This window comes from Histomonas meleagridis (assembly GCF_020186115.1).
Source record: "Histomonas meleagridis strain 2922-C6/04-10x chromosome Unknown contig_104, whole genome shotgun sequence".
In the NCBI taxonomy this organism is placed as follows: domain Eukaryota; phylum Parabasalia; order Tritrichomonadida; family Dientamoebidae; genus Histomonas; species Histomonas meleagridis.
This window is the reverse complement of record NW_027150750.1, coordinates 265,128-285,356: the sequence shown is the minus strand read 5'-3', so window position 1 is coordinate 285,356 and position 20,229 is coordinate 265,128. Positions and strand designations below refer to the sequence as shown.

General features: G+C 27.9%; 1 protein-coding gene across 1 annotated transcript; it reads left to right on the top strand.

Annotated features, from left to right (window-relative positions):
- Nucleotides 1–18,505: 18,505 nt before the first annotated feature.
- GO595_000551 (ras-related protein Rab-11A) lies at nt 18,506–19,144 on the top strand (the record flags this gene model as incomplete). Its single annotated transcript, XM_067918754.1, has 1 exon — nt 18,506–19,144. The coding sequence occupies one exon, from the start codon at nt 18,506–18,508 to the stop codon at nt 19,142–19,144; it is 639 nt and encodes a 212-aa protein (XP_067779331.1).
- Nucleotides 19,145–20,229: the final 1,085 nt, after the last annotated feature.

Here is a 20,229-nt window from a genome sequence, read left to right as displayed (position 1 = left end):
AATATTAAAAAAATCATTTATGTTGGAATCAAATAAGTTATCAGTGGGATTAACAAATCTGTATTCTAAATCACAATCGATTGTAAGTTCTCCTGTTATTTTATAATAGTAATCAAATGTATAATTATTATCATTAGACGCAGCATTATAAGAATTGATTGAATATGTAATTATTTATAATTAATTATTATGACTTATTATTTATATATTGACTATAGTTTCTTTTCGTTCTTCATCACCATGTTTTACATTACATTTGAATGCAATTATATGTGAAGTAGGAATGATCTCTAAACGTCTTATTCCAACTACTTTATTATAACTAGAAGATTCCAACCAATGTTGTGGATAACGAAACGTATAACCATTGTTTTGATATACATACGTTAAATCTCTTTCATATTCTTCAATATCTGAATTAGTATAATTTTCTTCTATAGATAGTTATGATGCATGAGTAGTAAGTTGCTTTTCAGTTCTCATTTTAATTGAAATAAAATATGATTGAATCTAATAGAATTGAAACTATACTGAAATCTTTAATGAATGAAAATAGTGTAGTATATTCCAATTATAGTAAGACTTCTGATACTCTTTCTGATGGCATTTGTTCATTAACGATTAATAGTGTAGATAAATCATTTATATTTACTTACGGAAGAAATCATTTAATAATTAATTATCTAGATTCCAGTATCAAAGGTCTTGTTCTAATGAACGATATTTTAGTAAGTAATATTATTACAGGATCTCATATAATGAATAATTATTATCTATATCAAATGATTAGTATTGAACTTATATAAAGAATCTATTAAAATCGATCAGGAAAAATAATAGTGTTAGAATATCTGATTTGTTAGTAAATACTATCAATGATTATTCTACTGAAAATTATGCTATAAAAAATCATACTCATGATGGAAGATATTTATTAATAAATCATACTCATAATATCATTGATAACAATTTAATTGTTAACGGTAATCTGACTGGTATAAAAATAAATGGATATTATATTTCTAATAGTTTTGGTGGAGGATCTAATGCTACAATAAATATACCAATGTATTGCTACTGTTAAAACAGATGGTGTTATGGAAGTAGGAGAATATAGCTATCATAAAAGAAGGAATATTAACTATTGGAGATGTCATATTATTTGATAATGGTGTTAATATATCTACCAATGATTATACTACGGAAGATGGTATTATCGAAAATAATATATTAATCAACTTTCTTAATGATAATAATATCATGTTAGAAGATAGTGGACATACTTATGGTATCGTTAATGTAGACGGAGTATTGACTTCAGAATACTATTTAACAAATGATTATAGATGATTAAAACATACAAGAACTTTTGACAGTAGTTTCTGGGGAAGACGGGGAGGGTGTTAAAAAGAATTGGCTGGAATATATATTATATGGATTTTCTTATGCTATGTCAATAGCAGAGTTTGCAGAGTTAGCTAGTAAAGTATATAATAGTATTAAAAATAGTAGTTGGGCTATGTCTCTAATTAGCAGATTAAAAAATGTTATTACTGGAGCAAAATAATATATTCCAATTCCAACTTTAAGATCTGTAGTATTTGACGAATATTATATATCAATGGATAAAATTTGGAAAAATTTAGAAGGTCCGGATGATACTGATATCGATAACATTTATAATAGATATAATTATCTAATAAACTTATTTCCTGAAATGAATGTAATCTTTATAAATTTGTAGTATTATTATTAAGATGTTTCAGAATGTTAGCGCAACAATGAATTAGGTATGTTATTAGTAGATTGTCAAATATATAAGCGTTTTATTAATCATACTCACGATAACTAATTAATAAGTTCTGATTTGAATAATTATACAGGAATTACTATTTATAATAAAGATTTATCAGAAACTAATGTAAATGAAAACGAAGAAGAAGAAGACATTTATGAAATATATATCAATATTGATCAAAATTTGAAAATATAGAATGTGTTGCTATTAATGGTATTGATACTGATAATATTTCTCTAATAAATCATACTCATGATTAATATTTAACTAATGAAAATTTAACTGATATAAATGATAAATTAAATAATATTATCCACAACAAGGATTTATTAAAAAAAATGTGAATGAAAACGAAGAAGAAGATATTTATGAAATATATACTAATATTAATCAAAATTTAAAAGTTAATGGTGATATAGAATGTAATTATATAAATCGTATTGATTGCTATGAATTATCAATAATTAGTAATGATATATTAAATATCAACAATAAATCAACAGGAATTACTTATAATCAAAGTTATGTTGAAACTAATGAAGAGGAAGAAGACATATATAAAATATATATCAACATTAATCAAGATCTAGAAGTTAATGGTAATATGAAGGTAAATTCTATTAATGATATAAATGTTGATAACTCTTATTTTACGAATCATACTCATACTTTCGATTACTTAATCTTTGATAATATAGATATATCAAATAATTTCTGGCAAAAAACTTCTTCATATCAAGAAGAAAATAAAGTATTAAGAAGTATATCGGAATCGAATGATATTTCTGTTCCAAATCTGAAAAAATATTATATTGATTACAACGTAGATAATTTACGCATTAATAAACCAGATTATAATGATATTATTAACAAACCAGAAATTTGGACACCAAGCTCACACAGTCATACGAAATTCAATAATGATTTAACTGTTAACGGTAATATAGAAGTAAATACTATTATGAACTCCATTATAAATTCACTCTCTATAGCAGTTTATTTTTACATTACATTACACATTACATGTGTTAATAGTATATTATATAACAATAAACAGTTTATTAACGGCCTCTACGAGGCCTATTAAAAGATTTTGATTTAAAAGTAATATTTGTTAACATTACACTCTCTTGTATAGATATACCATTTGTAAGATATTAATTCTCTATTAAATATATCCTATTTAACGGATTATCTTATAACGAAAACATCTAAGGGCCCTGAGGCGAAGCCGTAAGATGGGCCTGTAGATGTTCTGTGTGTGTGTGCGTGTGTGTGTGTGTACAAATCCATGATCGAAATTCTATGGCCTCCAGGAAAAATTATTATTTTACTCATCTCGCCAGTATCGTGATCTGGAATTCCTGTTGCTTGTGCAATTTTCGAAATTCTAAGGTAACCTCTTGAAAGTTTCATTATAACACATTCGAGCATTGATATTTTTTTTATATTTTGTGTAGTCATTATTAGGTTTTGGTAGGTATATAATGCGGTCGTGACCAATCCCGAGGGGCCTAGGGGCCCACCCCGGAAGGTTTAAAATCTCAAAAAATACTCTATATATTTATATAGATAACTCTCTGAGCCAGAAATAATTATTTTTTTAATTACACTTTCATTAAACCAAGCATTTCAAGATTTCCCTCTGCACAATTTTTTGTTATTCCTGAATATATCTAATTCTGCAAACTGCTTTATAATCATACAGATTTTTGATTGATTTCTGATGTCCAATTTGGGCTTTGGAAAAGAAAGCTCCTGAATTTGACATGTCGAGTTTTATGTGACATGTGATATGAAATATAGAAAAGGTGATTGTTTGTCTAAGAGTTGTTAATAAATCGACATTTATATTAACATATGTTGATGCATTGTAATTTATTAAATAATGAGCACGATTTGTCTGTGGAATTTTTAAAAATTCTATTTTGATTTGTGTTTCATTATTAAATCATTTTGATCGTTAATTATACGATATTGCATTAAAATTTGTAAGTCACTAGCATTTTAACATATAATAATGATAACAATAACTATACACTATTTTGTGAACTGCTACTGAATTTTTGGAAAATAAAAAATATATATCTCAAAATTCATGTTATGATTTTTTCTTACCTTAAACTTGCACGAATATTCATCTTATTGTCATTTTTTATTAAAACTACCATAAATTGACAACATTGCGTCAAAATTATAGAATCATTTCTCGAATTCGAGATCAATTTTCATAAGCCCTTGGAAGGGTATTGAAGTTTTTTGGTATTATTAAAACGACTGTTCATTAACGCGCCACTTCTTAACGGCCTATATTTTGGCGGCAATGAAAGAAAGCATCTCAAATGAAAGTTCTTTAAAAGAAAGAATTTTATTCCTTGAAAACGAGTTACATTCCAAAGGTAAAAGAATCATTGAATTACAGAAAGATGCATCAGCTGCAAACCAACAATATGAAGAATTATTATCTCGAATTGTTGAATTACAAACCACCAACACAGCGCTTTCAACCAAGATTTCACGAACCATGTTATACAAGAATAAAGTCAAGCAACAAACCCAATTAATTCAGAGGCAAAAACAAATATTTTCGGAAAAAGAAAACGCGTTAAATTCTACAATTGAGCAACTCCAAAAAGAAAATGAAAAAAGTAAAGAAGAGTTAAAACATATGAAAGAAATTATACAACAATATCAAATACAATTATCTCAAAAAGAAGAAGAAATTAAAAGCCTTACACTTCGAAACCAAGCCCTTGAAGGAGAAAATGTAAGAACAAAAGCGCAACAACGAAATTTTGAAAATGAAAACATAAATATTAATTCTCAATTACTTTCTTTACAAAAATCATATGAAATTGAAATAAGTAATCAAAATAATACTATTGAACAACAGAAGCTTGAAATTAAAAGAACTAAAAAAGATTTAGAAAATCTTCAAAATGTTTATCGAAATTCAACATTTCTCTTAACAGATTCATACAATTACATTCCGCCAAAGTCTTTCCTACAGATATTAGAGCAAAAACTAAAACAAAAAGGCAAAATTGAATTATCAGAAACTTCTGAAACTGAAAAGTATTCACCTATAATACCCAAGAAAAAAATAAAATTACTGTCACCAAATACATCAGAGTGTGAATCACCAAAGAGAAAAAGTATTGGCAGTCAACAAATTCAAACACCAATTTTAACATATAATAATTTTGAAGATCAAAGTTCACTTTCACTTGAAAAAATAATACAAATGCATAATAGACTATGGGAAGAGGAGAATCAACAAGAAGAATCAATTACTCAAAAACGCTTTAAGTAAATTGTTAATATATAATCCTTATTTCTTCTTTTAAATTTTGAAAATGAATCAATTTGATACAAAAACAAAAAATATATATAGATCTTTAATATTAACATATGGAAAAGTTCAACAAATAAAATGACTAAAAATATACAGATATTTATATCACATTTTTTAGAAATGTAAGCTTTGGTAGCTCAATCGGCAGAGCGCAGGTCTCATAATCCTGAGGTCGTGGGTTCGAGCCCCATCCAAAGCAAAATGGATCATTTTTTGTTTTTTCCCCTGAAAATGCAGCTACTTACTCGCAGGAAGGAAACAGAAGTCCTCAGTCAGGAGGGTTACGAATTTTAAACCCACGAGATCGCTTATCATCTAATGATTCAGAAGATCTTTTGACTTTATCTACCCCAGTTGACTCTTCTCGCACATTCTACACCCTTTGGAGCTTCGATATCTCCAAAACTTCGGGGCCAAGTTTTGTAAGAAGATATCATCTACGCCGCTGATAAAATCGCTTTTGACCATCTCAAAAACCTTCCAAATGTGAGACTATTCAAAAGACTTTTTCTTAGAAAACCGGAAATTCCTGAACCTGATTTTATAAATTCTGACTATTCCGATGATTCCTCTAAATTTTTTTTCGATAAGACGGATAGCAGCGAGATTCAGCCACAAAACGATTAACCTTTAGAATTTACAGATAATTTTCTTGGAAATCCAGAAGACGATGACGATGAAAATCCAATTCAATTTGATGTTAACATTCAGACAGTCGATGAAGTCAATGAACAGAAGATATCTCAAATAAAGTTATTAACAAGCTCAAAACAATCACTGATATAAAACAACTCAAAGAATACATTGATACGCTTAATTAATCAGTTTTTGACAAATATTCAGATTTTGATATAATGGAACTTAATTTAATTCGACTTATGATTTTGAGGAACTGGTTCCCACAACCTTATATTTATTGTTGTAAATATCATAGCTGCAATTATGGTATCAACCATTACAACAAATTGATTCACATTTATTCAATACTCATCAAGAACAATATCAAAAACACAATTTCTAACATCAAAAATCATTTAATATTTATTAGAAAAAGATACTGAGTGGTACAAATATGATCATACAAATAATACTTATAGCAAATTAGAACAAATAAATATTTGTTCAATAAATAACTGTAATTATGTTACAACCAAAACAGGATCAGCATATGATCACTATAAAAAGCAGCATAAAACCTACCTCAAATGGCGGAAAGATGCAGGTCCTTTTTGGGATCTAATTATGAGTTATGTTAGAGAAAATATTACATTACCTACAATTTATGTAGTTATTAAGACCTATAGATTGTTTTGAATGTACAATATGTGGAACAATAGTTAGTTCAGTCCAAGCTATGAGACTTCATAATTCCCAAACTCATATCAATTTAAGACAAACAGTTAGAGGTTCTAGACCAAATAATATTCAAGAAATGTTTATCAAGTTGTTCGATTGGTATATTACATTAAGGTATATTACTCAGAAATTGTATGATTTTTGTCAAATTTCCGTACAGCCGATGTACAAAAAATCTCAAAAATGATTTGAATGATAATTGTCCAAACAAACTATCCAAATATCTCTCAACGTGGATGAAAATCTGTTCAATTTACACTTTTTGAATGTTTTACTCAGAAATTGAATGAATTATTATAATTTCTGTACAGGGCAACTATATAAATGACTTTTTCTGAAAAAACCTGACATTCCTGACCCTGATCTTCTAAATTATGAATATTCCAATGATTTTTCTGAATTTTCTTTCGAGGAAAACGAAAACAGCGAGATTCATACACAAAACGAAAAACTTAATTGATTATCCGACAAATTCCTTATCAATTCAGAAAACGAAAACAAAAACGATGACGATGATACTTTAGTTCATTTAAATGCTAACATTCAGCCAATCGATGCCAATGATGAACCCTTAAATGGAATCATAAACAAACTCAAAGAAATCACCGATATTGACGAATTAAAAAGTTACATCGATACTCTAAATGAATAAAATTCTAATCATTTTTCAGATTCTGATAATATTGAACTTAATTTGACTGGTTTCCACAACCATATATTTATTGTTGTAAATTTCAAAATTGCAATTTGGTTAGTAACCACCATCAACAAAATGATTCTCACCTATTCAATGCAAATCAAGAACAATGTCACAAACATAACTGTTTAACATCCGAAGTTATTGGTTACATATTAGAAAAAGATACTAATTCGTATGAATATGACAATACATTTTTTCAAATGATAAAATATATATAATTTTTGTTATATCACTTCCTAATTCTTTACAAATAGCTATTTCTCTAACAATAATATGCCCCGTTTTATTCGACAAACATAATAATATCTTTATTATGATATGTTCAATAAAATAATTGTGCTTGAATTGAATTAAATTTATTTGATCGAAAATCGTTTTCATGTTTCTCCATTTTCAATAACTATAATCGGAAGTTTCTTAAGTTTTGGATAATATAAATTTCTTCCTTTTTACGTTATTCTTGATTATCTTCAATTTTAAGTAAAAATGAATTTTTAACTTATAGATATTTAATAGATGCAATAGTAATTAAATATTTTTCTTTACTAGGATTAGTAACATATGTTTTAATATCTAACTCAACTTCAGGGAATCGTTTATGAATATTAATTTCTTATGAAGAATATCTATTACTTCCATCTGATAATATGTGAAATTTCAGTGTTTTTGGGTAAATTTGAATAAGATTTTTTTTTTCTGAATAAAATTGTTTTAATTTTTCGGAAACATAAATGTCACATATCTGTGCTAGTTTTAATATATGTTTCGATAATTATTCTAACATTCACTCTAAATTATATATCGCTTTTCACTATTCTTTGCATCCGAAAGATTAATAATATTATAATTTAAAATACTTCAACAAAAAAATTTTCATTTTTTGAATTATCACTTTTTGAATGTAATGAGGTTTGGAATTAGAAGCTTTTAACGCGGAATTTTCTGTATGAATAATGAATTATTATTCAATAATTAAATTAACATCATTTTTCGGAAAATTTTTCAATTATTTGACAAGATTCTAAGATATTTGATTCAAAGATATTTCTGATATAGATGTTTACCTTCATCTATAAATCCGAGAAATGTGGCTAATATTAGAAAATATAATATTTATTCAATTTGCATTATTCTGAAATAATTTCATTTTTAATTATTTTAATAATATTATATTAAAGGTTCCAACCCATATCAAGTTTATTAATCATTTATATTTATGAATTTTTTTGATTTTTAATAATTGATATTATTTTCTTCACATCAAATTAATGTATAAAATTAATGAAACTAAAATGCATATATAATACGAAGATTTATAATGTTATAGGATTGATTCATAACAATTTTTTTGTAAGATTAGATTTTCAAAATTTCGAAATTTTCAACGAAAAATTTAAATATTACAAAATTTAAACAAATTCGCAAGATATGTTATCAAATAAAGAGAAAATGTAGAGATAATTGAAAAATTAAATATCCAAAATTTCGAAATGTACAACAAAAAATTTAAATAAAACACTATTTTTATATCTTACCTATTTTCGAAAAATAAAAAATCAATTATGGCAATCAAAGAAATGGATTTTTACTTATTCCAATTCTTCTTATTTTTCTTCATTGCAATCAATCACTTTTGTAAACTTTGTGTCTGCAATTAATTGAACTGCTGCCCGAAACATTTGATTTTGATTATGAATAACATTCCATCTCCACATAAATTCTGATATATGTTCATTGACTTTGTTTTCTGGGATTCCTTCATACCTTTTATTGATTTTTTTAAGTTTCTTCCAAAGTCTTTCTATCATTTGTTTGTGCGCTTTAGTTTCAGGATCAACAAAATTACATGAATGATTCACAGTTTCATGCTCGTAATCATTGTCATCATCAAGAAAATCATATGCTTTCCAGCAATCAGAAATTATTTTTGTTTCAGGTAATATATGATTACGAATCTCTTCTTCTAATGTTTCTCTTGTTCGATCTGGCACATCAAGACATAAGAATTGTCTATCTTCAACACAAATTCCCCCAAAGATTCATACTTGCTTTAACCCCCGTCCAACATTATACTTTCTTCGACACATTAAAGTTTCATCTATTTGAACAGTTTTACCTGGACCACCGGCAATAAGACCTTCTAAAGATAAAACATATGCATCACATGCATTTCGAAATAATGTAAAATAATATGTTACAGTGTTTCTGCTAACTACTACTTCTCTTGCAGTATCTTTGCATGAATATTTATATGCCCAACAATATAATAAATGAAAAATTTTTGAAAGAGGAATTTTTGCTGAATAAAAAATACTTCCATATAAAATGCTTTTGGTTTCATGACATTGTGGGCATATCCATTTATACCCAAATCCTTTTGATAGATCTCTGTAAATCTGCATATTGATTTTGCATTCTTCACACGTCATTTGATTGTAAATAACACCATTTTGTATTGCTAATTGAATTGCTGCGTCTTCGTTAGTAAAAAGCCGATAATAAGCAAGAGTACTGTCGATAAATGGAAATGAAGATTGCTGAGGCTGATTGTAATTCATAATAGAATATAAATATTAAACGCATAATATGTAAAATATTAAATAATTATAATGCATAAAAGGAACATTTATTTATTAGTTCGAGTTAGTAGTAAGTAATGATTATAATTAACATAAATCAATTAATTTATATATAATTTCGTATAAACAATATACTAATATACTAATATACTAACCCACTATTGGGAAACTTGAAATATTAAAAGAAAGTCAAATAAATGGAACTTTTCGAGTTGAAAATGGAGGAAGCTTAGTTGTTGATAGAACAACTTATCAAAATATTGATCAATCATTCAAATCCATATTCAAATTTTATGAATATTTAATTAATTATCCATTTTATACATTAAATGTTGATGATGATAAATCTGCAATTGTTACGATTGATAATATAGATATTATTTTAGATTCAATATCAAGGTTTATAAATATAGGATATATGCGAATTGATATATATTCATCTAATCTTAATCGAAAGATCACAATCCTAAATGATGAAGCTTATGATTCAATTGTTGAATTTGTTTGTAATTCAAGTCAAATTGAATTAGAAGGAAAGCATTTGTTGATTGTTTATACACAAGAAATATCATTTGAAATAACTCCGAATAGTTTCATTACTTTCAAAGCTAATCATCATATATCTCGTGTTAAAATTCCAAATATCAACTTTGATTCGAACGAAATTATAAATATTGGATTTGATTTCGATCATTCAACAATTGGAGAGATTTTTTCTGATATAATGCGAATTAATGGAAGTGGTTTCATTGATATTCCTGAGAAAATGATTATAAATAATCAAGAACTTACTGGATTAAGTTTAATTATAATAAATGGAATTGGTATTGCTGTCATTCATTATTATGAAGAAAAAAATGTAAGTTTAAATTCATTAAATGATGGTGAAACACAACTACATATTTCGATTAATTCGATCAATTCATATAAGTCAATTAAAATCACTGGTTATTTAAAAGAAGATTCAAGAATAAATTTAAGTGTTTTAATCAACGATTCACTTGAAATAAATAAAAGATTATTGATTGTTGAAACAGAAAAGAAAATAATGTTTAATCATATCAATATAAAAATAAAGAATGGAGATGTTAAAATAATCGAAACTGATAATTGAATTGAGATTGAAGGAATGGAGAAAGATAAAAATAATTATGGAAAATGGTTAATTATTGGCGTTGTTATTGGTGTTGTGGTGGTTGCTGTTGTAGTAACTGTCATTATAATTTATGTAAAGAGAAGAAATGTAAAAGATAAAGAAGCTATGTGGATAATGGAAAGATTATATATATTGGGAATAAAAATCTATAAAAAAGGTTGAAAGATATTTTTAGTTGAGATAAAACATTGTATTTTGAATTATTCATTCCGTAAAAATCGTTATTTTTATTTATTTTTAAGTTGAATGGATGCCTCTTGTATGTGTGAAAAAGTTTATTTCTAAATTGAAATATCTTTAATATATTGAGCTAATTTTTAATGGTATTTTAAAAAATTTTAGAAATAATGGGAAAGGATGAATGTAATATCCCATTGAGTGACAATATATGAATCTTCAGAAAATTTCATGACAAAAAATGTGTAACATATTTATCAGATTTGAAAAGGAATATTTTCTCACAAAAATAATTGGAATGGAAATTTTTCAATGGTATTCAAAAAATCACGCATAATTGATAGGTATTCCCACTTTTTGAAAGCATCGCTAAAATTATAGCCAATCACAATTCCATTATGCACCATTAAGTTGAACCCTGTTGCTTCCCATGAAGATCGTATGATTTTTTCATTAACCGCTGATTGATATGATTTTTTGATTTTGATTAATTTTTGAGTGAATTTTGAAATTAATTTTTGTTCTTTTAGTGTAGCAGAATATTTTTTTTAATACTGCAAATAATGCAGCATCAAGCATTTGTGTGATATGGCTGGAATGTGGTGGTATAAATATTATTTTAATTAAAATAATTGTCGCCAATTTCTTCAAATTCTTTTTGCACATCTTCTCCAAAATGTGTTGAACAACCATCACATATAATAACACAATGTTTTGGACCATTTGTGGTTCATCGTATCATGCGCACATATGGTGCTAGAATATTTCTAACCCAATATACCATTGATTGTTGTGTCATATAACCTTTTCTTGTAAGAAAATAAGAACCCCATCTAAAAAAGAAAGTATTATGAATATCTTCATCAAACGTATTATTTGTTCAAAGACATAATGGTGTCAATGATGTACAAGCAGCTGTAATAGCTGTAACGAATGAAATATGATGCAAATCAGTATTTTCTCTTCAATATGGATAAGTATTGCAAACTTTACAAATAAATACATTTTTTCTTTTGCCTTTTTCTGGTCTTTTACTGAAACCAGTCTCATCAAAATTCATTAGAAGCTAAGGAATTGATGGATTAGCAATAAGTGCTTCAATCTCTTGAATATATCTTTCCACTTCATTTGGATCAATTTGAGCGCGATTATCTTCAATTGAAGATGCACTAACTTTTGCGATTCAGAACTTAGGCATTTGCTATGGACTTTAAGTCCATTTTCGAGACCAAAAACGTAGAGACATCGACTTAATTCAGGAACAGTAACAGCTTCTGTCATCAATTAAAAAAAATGATATATTTTTGTGAATAACTAATAAACAATTTGGATAATAGGTAACTAGTAATATGATCTTACCGGGACTGTGGAATGCATACACACTTTTATACGCGCTTTTCGTAATGAACTATTCAAATACGTACTTTTTTGAATGCACGCCGATCTAACCGATAAAAATTCCAATTTTTTTAATTTTTTTTTAACTTTGAAAATCAAACTTGATGATTATCGATAAAATTAATATATAATATAGCTTATATAAAGTAATAAAATAATTTAATGTTAAATCTCCAAAAAATTAATTCCAAAATGAAATAAGATTAATTTGAGAAAATATTTTTATTTTAAAATTCCATTAGCATTAATCGAATCTACACATTCAAGAATATATATCTATAATGTTCTTTTGGATTAAAATATCTTATATTCATGGGAAGAGATGTTGATATTTTTCAATAAAATTGAGTTGTATTGAATTATTGAATGAGTATTCAATTCTTACGTGGAAAAACCGTAAATAAAAACAACACATTCAAAAAAATTTGACGTACTATATATCAAAAAATATATATAATGAATCAACTGTTTTAATTTTTTGGCACTTAATTTTTGTTGGAGTAATTTGACATATGTTTTGTCTTTGACGGTTAAAAGTGGACAATTTTTAGCTTCCAATGGTCGAATTTTTGTGGCCGGCACTGTAAATTTTTTCACTTTTTAATCAAATTTTGAAATAAATAATTCGATGCAATTTCATGAATTTTTTGTCCAAACTCGTCTCAAATTATCAGAAAAAAATCAGTGATTTTTAAAAACATACTTATTCGAAAAAATGTTAATCAGAAAATGGAGAAATATACAGAAAATCTTCATATACGTTTACGATTCAATTGAAAATAATCGTCGTTGCTATTACGCGTTTTCGCGTCAAAAGCGACGTTTTCACCCGACACGACGGTACTATAATGTATGCAATGTCGATAACTCGCTATTTAATAATATCTGTTTCAGCATCTTTGCCAAATTTTATTTTTGTTTAAAAAACATGGCGAAAATTGTAAATTATTCATAATGGAATTGAATGATATCAATTCTTCAGAAAACAAATTGAAACCCAATCTTTGAATGCAATTTACACTCAATTCAAATTCTCCATTTTGATTGAATGGAGTCATAACTTTTTGAATACTACCCATTCAAACTTCCCACGGTTGTAGGACAGTACCTATGCAAGTTATATGTATAACTTATTTATGGATGTCCGAAGAGTAATGACAAATAGTCAATCTAAAAAAATTGGGAGCAAGTTATAATTACATTTCACAATATTAATATGGTTAAGCGCGAGAATCTCGAAGAAATTCGATGAATACAATGCACAAGTGCAAGGGTCGAAAACTGGATCTCACCATATCGTAGTGTCATCGATAGTTATGATCGTAGAATGTTGTTTGACAAGGATGAAATCACAATTACTACATCATCCAAGTATTGACAAAAGATTCTTCTGGTATTCGTTCCAAACCAGGGAAAGATCAACATATCACAGCCTGTGTTACAATTGGCACATATTTTCCATTTTCGAAGCCTCGTTTAATCCTTCAAAACAAGAAGAAACTTCCCAAAGATTTACTTTGCTTCTGTTCTAAAGCTAGTTTTTATAGTACGCGCACAGGTTGGATAATAAGAAAACCTATTTTAATATGCAATAAATGTGGAAGTAGATTTGTTTAATTGGCGAAAAACACTACCACCACCATTATGTGACCAAAGGATTTTGCTTATTGTTGATGGCCACAGATCTCGCAAATTCCCTGATGCAATACTACATCTATTTTCATTGGACATTGATATACTGACATTACTAGGTCACAGTACACATGTGCTTCAGCCTTTTGATGTATTACTAGTTCACATAAATGGGAAATCACAAAAGAAATCGAAAAAATAAAACCATAGATGGAAAATGGGAAACTATACGTTTAAACTACTGATTCTGGGACTCGGAGGTGGATACTTGTATATTATTTAATTGAAGCATTAATAAAAACATGTACAATTTGGAAAACTCAAGAGGCTTTTCAAAGATAACGAATAATGAAGAATTAAAAAGAAAAATTGAAAGTTTATAAGTTATTTTCATTTGAAATGGTAAATAAAATAATTGCAAGTTATATCAAAAACATCAATTTCGATCATACTTCTAATTTTGCAGGGAAGCAAATATAAATGAAAATGAAATTGAAGATGAGCAGCTTGTTGAATGTCTACAGAATTCGTCGTAATTAATGAATAATGAAAAATATGTTATTGTACACAAAAATGTATAATAAGATTTTGGTAATCAGCTCGAACTTTTTTCAAAATAATCATCATTGAGTCGAAAACTTAACAGTAGGTAGGATTTATATCATGTAAGGACATTTGTTTTAGTTTTAAGTGTTCTAATTCTACAAAAGTTCCTCAAAAATTGGATATTGAATATCCAAAATATAGGAAAAAAAGAAATCCAAAAAATGTTGATCAGAAAATGGTTGACATGATTCTGAATCACACATTCAGACAAGAAAGTTTCAAGTTGGTTATCAAAGGATGATAGACGTACTTTTGAAAAATGGTTTCACTACTAGGCAAAATTCAGTAAAAGGTATATATGAAGAGGAAGGACTTTTTTATTCGAGAAAAAATATTAATCAGATAATGTTCATGATTCAAGGTTTGTTTCCTCGTGTAAATCAAATTTGGCATACAGATCTGCATTATATTTTCTTTTTATATTAAAAAAAAAAAGGAGCATCAGAAATATTTAATCGATTTTATCGATGACAGATACCGAAAAATTTTATATTCCGAAGTTCTCGATGATAAAACAGATGATATGGTCGCTCTTGATATTGTTATAGCAGGAACAAATCATGTACCTCACACAATAGTCATCGATAGTGGTGGAGAATTCGTTGGCAATGCATTTATTCTCGATTAAAACAATATGATGTTAGACAGATTTGTATCCATCCGTCTAACCCTGAAGAAAATGTTCAGATCGAACGTTTTTGGAGAACTTATAAATATGCAAAGACCGATAACTTGTGGATGAATATAATATGTAATGGACTCACAAAGGTTTATATATGATAAATAAAAATAAAATTAACTTCACAAGAAGCTAGGGAATAAATATCTAAATATGATAATTCACAAATTGAAGATGAACTCAAATTAAAATATATCTAAACATCAAATAGGCATTAATATAATTTTTAATTATGTGTGACAATTAATGTCTAGCGACCGTTTACGCAAGCCCCCCATCGTACCACGGTTAATGATAAAATATTATTTAAATACTAACTTTCCCGATATACAGAGAGCGGAATGAACCGGTAGTCATTGAATTGGCCGTATAGTGGATTTGAATACATCACGGTTTTTTTGAATCACCATTTGGTCATATGAAGTCATATAAACTATTCAAATTTATTATCACTTCATCTTTCTGATGTAAACCATAGAAAAAAATGCTATTCAAAACTGAATAGAAAAAATAAAAACAAAAATATCTCGTCGAATATTAATAATTCACTGACTAAAATATCAAACATATTGAACTTTATAAGAGTAAATTTTAGAAATAAATTATAAACATATTTTGACTAATTTTACTTCCTTCTTACAAAATGGAATTATTAGCTTATATTTTATCATTTCTTAAACCAACAAAATTGTCTAACTGAACAAAATAGATCCAACATTGTTTATGTAAAATGTTATATTCATTTTTAACATATATAACAATAAAATATTTTATGCTAATTGTTTATTTAGCGATATTTTTCGTCCGAGTGGATTCTTTTGATTCCATTGGTATTTTCTATGATCAGATTCGGAACAGGTGTCAAAATTCCCCCCATTTTTTCAGTATATGCATAGAAAAATTCGATATCACACTTCATTTTTTATATAGAATGAACTGGTTCAATGGTCGTCAAACTCCTATTATTCTCTACTTCATAAACAAATTTCAAGTTTTCCAGGCTTCCATTCAAATGGTGATTATTTACCAAATTTCCATTTTGAATTTTGTCATATAATTCAGGAAATTTGGTTCTTAGGGAAGTGTCCATTGCATATTGACTAGATAAATAGATTTTTGGATTTAATGGATATAATCCTGAGGCTCTAAACCCGCTTTGAATATTATCAATTGAAGCAGCTTCTGATAATGCAGATACCAGACATTTTATCATCATAATTCTTATAGCTTTGAGATCCCTCTGAGTTTCATCAGTACCACCAAATAAACTTAGCTCATATTGCAATAACTTTTTCTTATATATTGGCTTCAATGGTGAAGCTATAGCAACATCAAAAGGCTGTAATAAATGAGAAGTATGCCCAGGAAATACTAATATATCAATCCCAAACATCTCAAATAATCTTGCAACATTATAATTGGCCCTACTTTTATGTCCATCAACCAGCAATAGAATCCTCTGTTTTCTCAGTTCTGGTTTAAGCTGAAGTCTATTAATTTGAATTTCAGCTAAGAATGTATATGCCCAGTAAGTAAATAGTTTTTTGTTGGTCCAACCTGTTGGTGATGTTGCAAAATGCTCAAGTTCTTTGACTTCTTTAAGCCCACTTAATGTTTTTTTATCCTTTATAATAAACAATGGTTTCATAACATATCCACTTGCAGATATCGTTATACAAGCAATGATGTGTGGAAATACTGGAGATGATTCTGTGAATGGGATTTTGCCTTGAGTTACCAATACCTTTTATTTCTGTTGTGATGAAACCATAGTTTCATCCATGTTAAAAATTAATGCAGGATCCCTTTTAAGTAGGTGAGAATGCTTGGAAAAAATGCCTTCTATTGCAACTTTATCACAAGCAATTCTTCTTAATGTTTCCAATTCAGCAGCAGGAACCACATTTAGATTATTTGCTTTAGCCATTTTTTGAAGCTAAGTTACATCAGGATGTATTTCTCTCACTCTCGTTAATATTTTTTTGCAGTTGCATATTTCCAATAGTTTTCTGGCTTTTTCAGCTCTCTTTTTTATGAGAGTTGTTGCTATTTTCATTGCCTCACATGTTGACAAACAATTTATATCATTTTCTCTTTCATGAACTATATCTATAAACTTATTCATATCCAAATCAGGAAAGATTGGCTCCCCACCTCCCTTTAAGTTTTCGTCCCAATATTTCCCACAAGCTGTTCTCAATAATATTCGTCCAACCACTTTATCACCACATAATTTATGCTTCTCTCTTATTTGTGCGAAGGTCTTTCCAGTAAGTTTTTCCATGTAAATCATTACCTGTTTCGTAGAAAGGATGGATTCGTTAGTCGATGCATTTATCAACTCCCGTATTAAATCGGTTGCACACTGAGGATTATTTATTATAAAGCTATTTAGCAGGGCAAACATTTTCGTTCTCTTCTCTTATCTTTTTTCTGTCTCCTTATTAGAAGAAACATTAGTAGAAACAGGAGATGGATTCACAAATTGGGCAAGATTTGGATGTTGAGAAAGGATGCATTTATTAATATCTGGAATAAAACTTCTATCATTATTATGTGTGCTAAAAGGAGCTTGTACTGTGATATTTTGAGGTTGCGAACTTGAAAAATAATTTTGATCATTTCCAGATCTTTTCCCAATCTGGAATAAAACTTGTATTATTATTACTTGTACTAAGAGGAGCTTGCAGAGCAAAATTTTTTGCTCTGACATTGTAAGAAAGATGTCATTTCATTCTTAAAAATAATTCTATTGAACTGTTATCAATTCTATCAAAAAATCAAATGTAAAGTTTACAAAACATAACGTTTTTACTCAATTGGCCGTATAGTGAAATTGAATGTATCAATTCACATTTTCCTCTCAATTATTGTATCGTTTCTATCGGAAACCCACTTTTTCTACATAACTGTTCACATGATGCTATGAATTCTCTGTGCTATCACAAATCCACTATACGGCCATTCAATCCACTATAGGGCTATTCCGCTCTCTGTAATTATGTGAAAGTTACATCGTATTTTAAACGGCATTATATTCAAAAAGTAACGTCAAAAACGTACCATTGAATGAATTCGTACACAGATGAACCTGAACCTGATATGCTAATCAAAATCATACTTGTAGGCGATTCTGGTGTTGGTAAAACAAATCTGCTTTCACAGTTTGCCCGGAACTTATTTAATCAAAATTCAAAGACAACAATTGGTGTTGAATTTGCAACAAAAACACTGGAAATTAATGGTAAGATAATCAAAGCACAAATTTGGGATACTGCTGGACAAGAACGTTATAGGGCTATCACATCTTCTTATTACAAAGGGGCTCAGGGTGCAATGATTCTTTACGATATTACATCATCAATTTCATTCGAATCCATTCCTAAATGGCTTTCTGAACTTAGAAATAATGCAGACGAGCATATTCCAGTAATGATTATCGGAAACAAATGCGATCTTGATGAATCAAGATCTGTTAAACAGCAAGAAGCTATACAGTTCGCAGAGCAAGAAAAGTTGCTTTTTATAGAAACTTCTGCTGCAGAAGCTACAAATGTTCAAGAAGCATTTCAACAACTATTGGAGTCAATTATCGATTTTAACACTAAACTAACCAAAGGAAAAGGTTCACCACCAAAGAGGGGCGTGTCAATTAGAGGCGATGATAAAGAAGCAGAAACAGAGAAAAAGAAAGGATGCTGCAAATGACATTTTAATTCATTAAATAATTCTTAACATAAATTTCTCAATTTCTTAGTAAAAACGTTCTTTAGCTAAATAAATTTAACATGTTTTTTTATTGATAAACCATAGCTATGGGACATAATTTAATGATGAAATTGTATCTTTATTAATTGAAAAATTGAATTGTTGACACCACCCAATTTATTTCGAACCCGTTGTTTCCAAAAAATGCCATTTTCCAATGTAACCAAGGTTATTGTAGTAAAAAAAATGCCATTACTAGAATTGCACTGGGATGAGCACATTAAAGATAAACTCCTATTCAGATCTAATTGCACTTACAGATATAATTTATAACATAAACATAGACAATATTGATGCATCTGTTTCATCATTATGCGAATTTTATGATTATTCACGAACATATTCATTCAACTTGATCATCTGCCGTTTCATTTATACTTTATTTGTAGCAAAACTGAAAGATATAGATATAATAATTAAGTTTTTGAATTCAATTGAACGAAATATTAATAAAAATCAAATTAATATACTTGACAAATCCAATATTTTTGATATATTTTCACGTTTACTTCTCAACATTGATACACAAGAAGCGAATTATCTTCTTTATAACATGATTGAACATAATTTAATTGAGCCAAAAATTGTCCAAAACAAAAGGAATTTATATTTTATACATTATATGCCAAAAGAATTAATTAATAATAATAAATTTGAATCTAAGTATATCAATAAAACAAAAGGAAATTACGATGAGTTATCAAAGAATGATTGGGAACTTCATAAGCAATTAATTAAAGAAGGAGTTAATCCAAATGAAATTGCGAAAATACTTCGAAATGATGAAATCGAAAAACTTCAAGAAATATCATCACAAAATGATTTTGATTTTAACCAAACAATTGAACCATCACTTTATGAAAGATATTCATTTATTAATCAAAGAAATGTTACATTAATTGATTATGCAGCATTTTTTTCTTCAGTTAAATGTTTTAAATATTTACTTTTGAATGGTGCAAATGTAAAAAATACAGGTCAATATGCTGTTGCAGGTGGAAATGAAGAAATTATTCATTTATGTG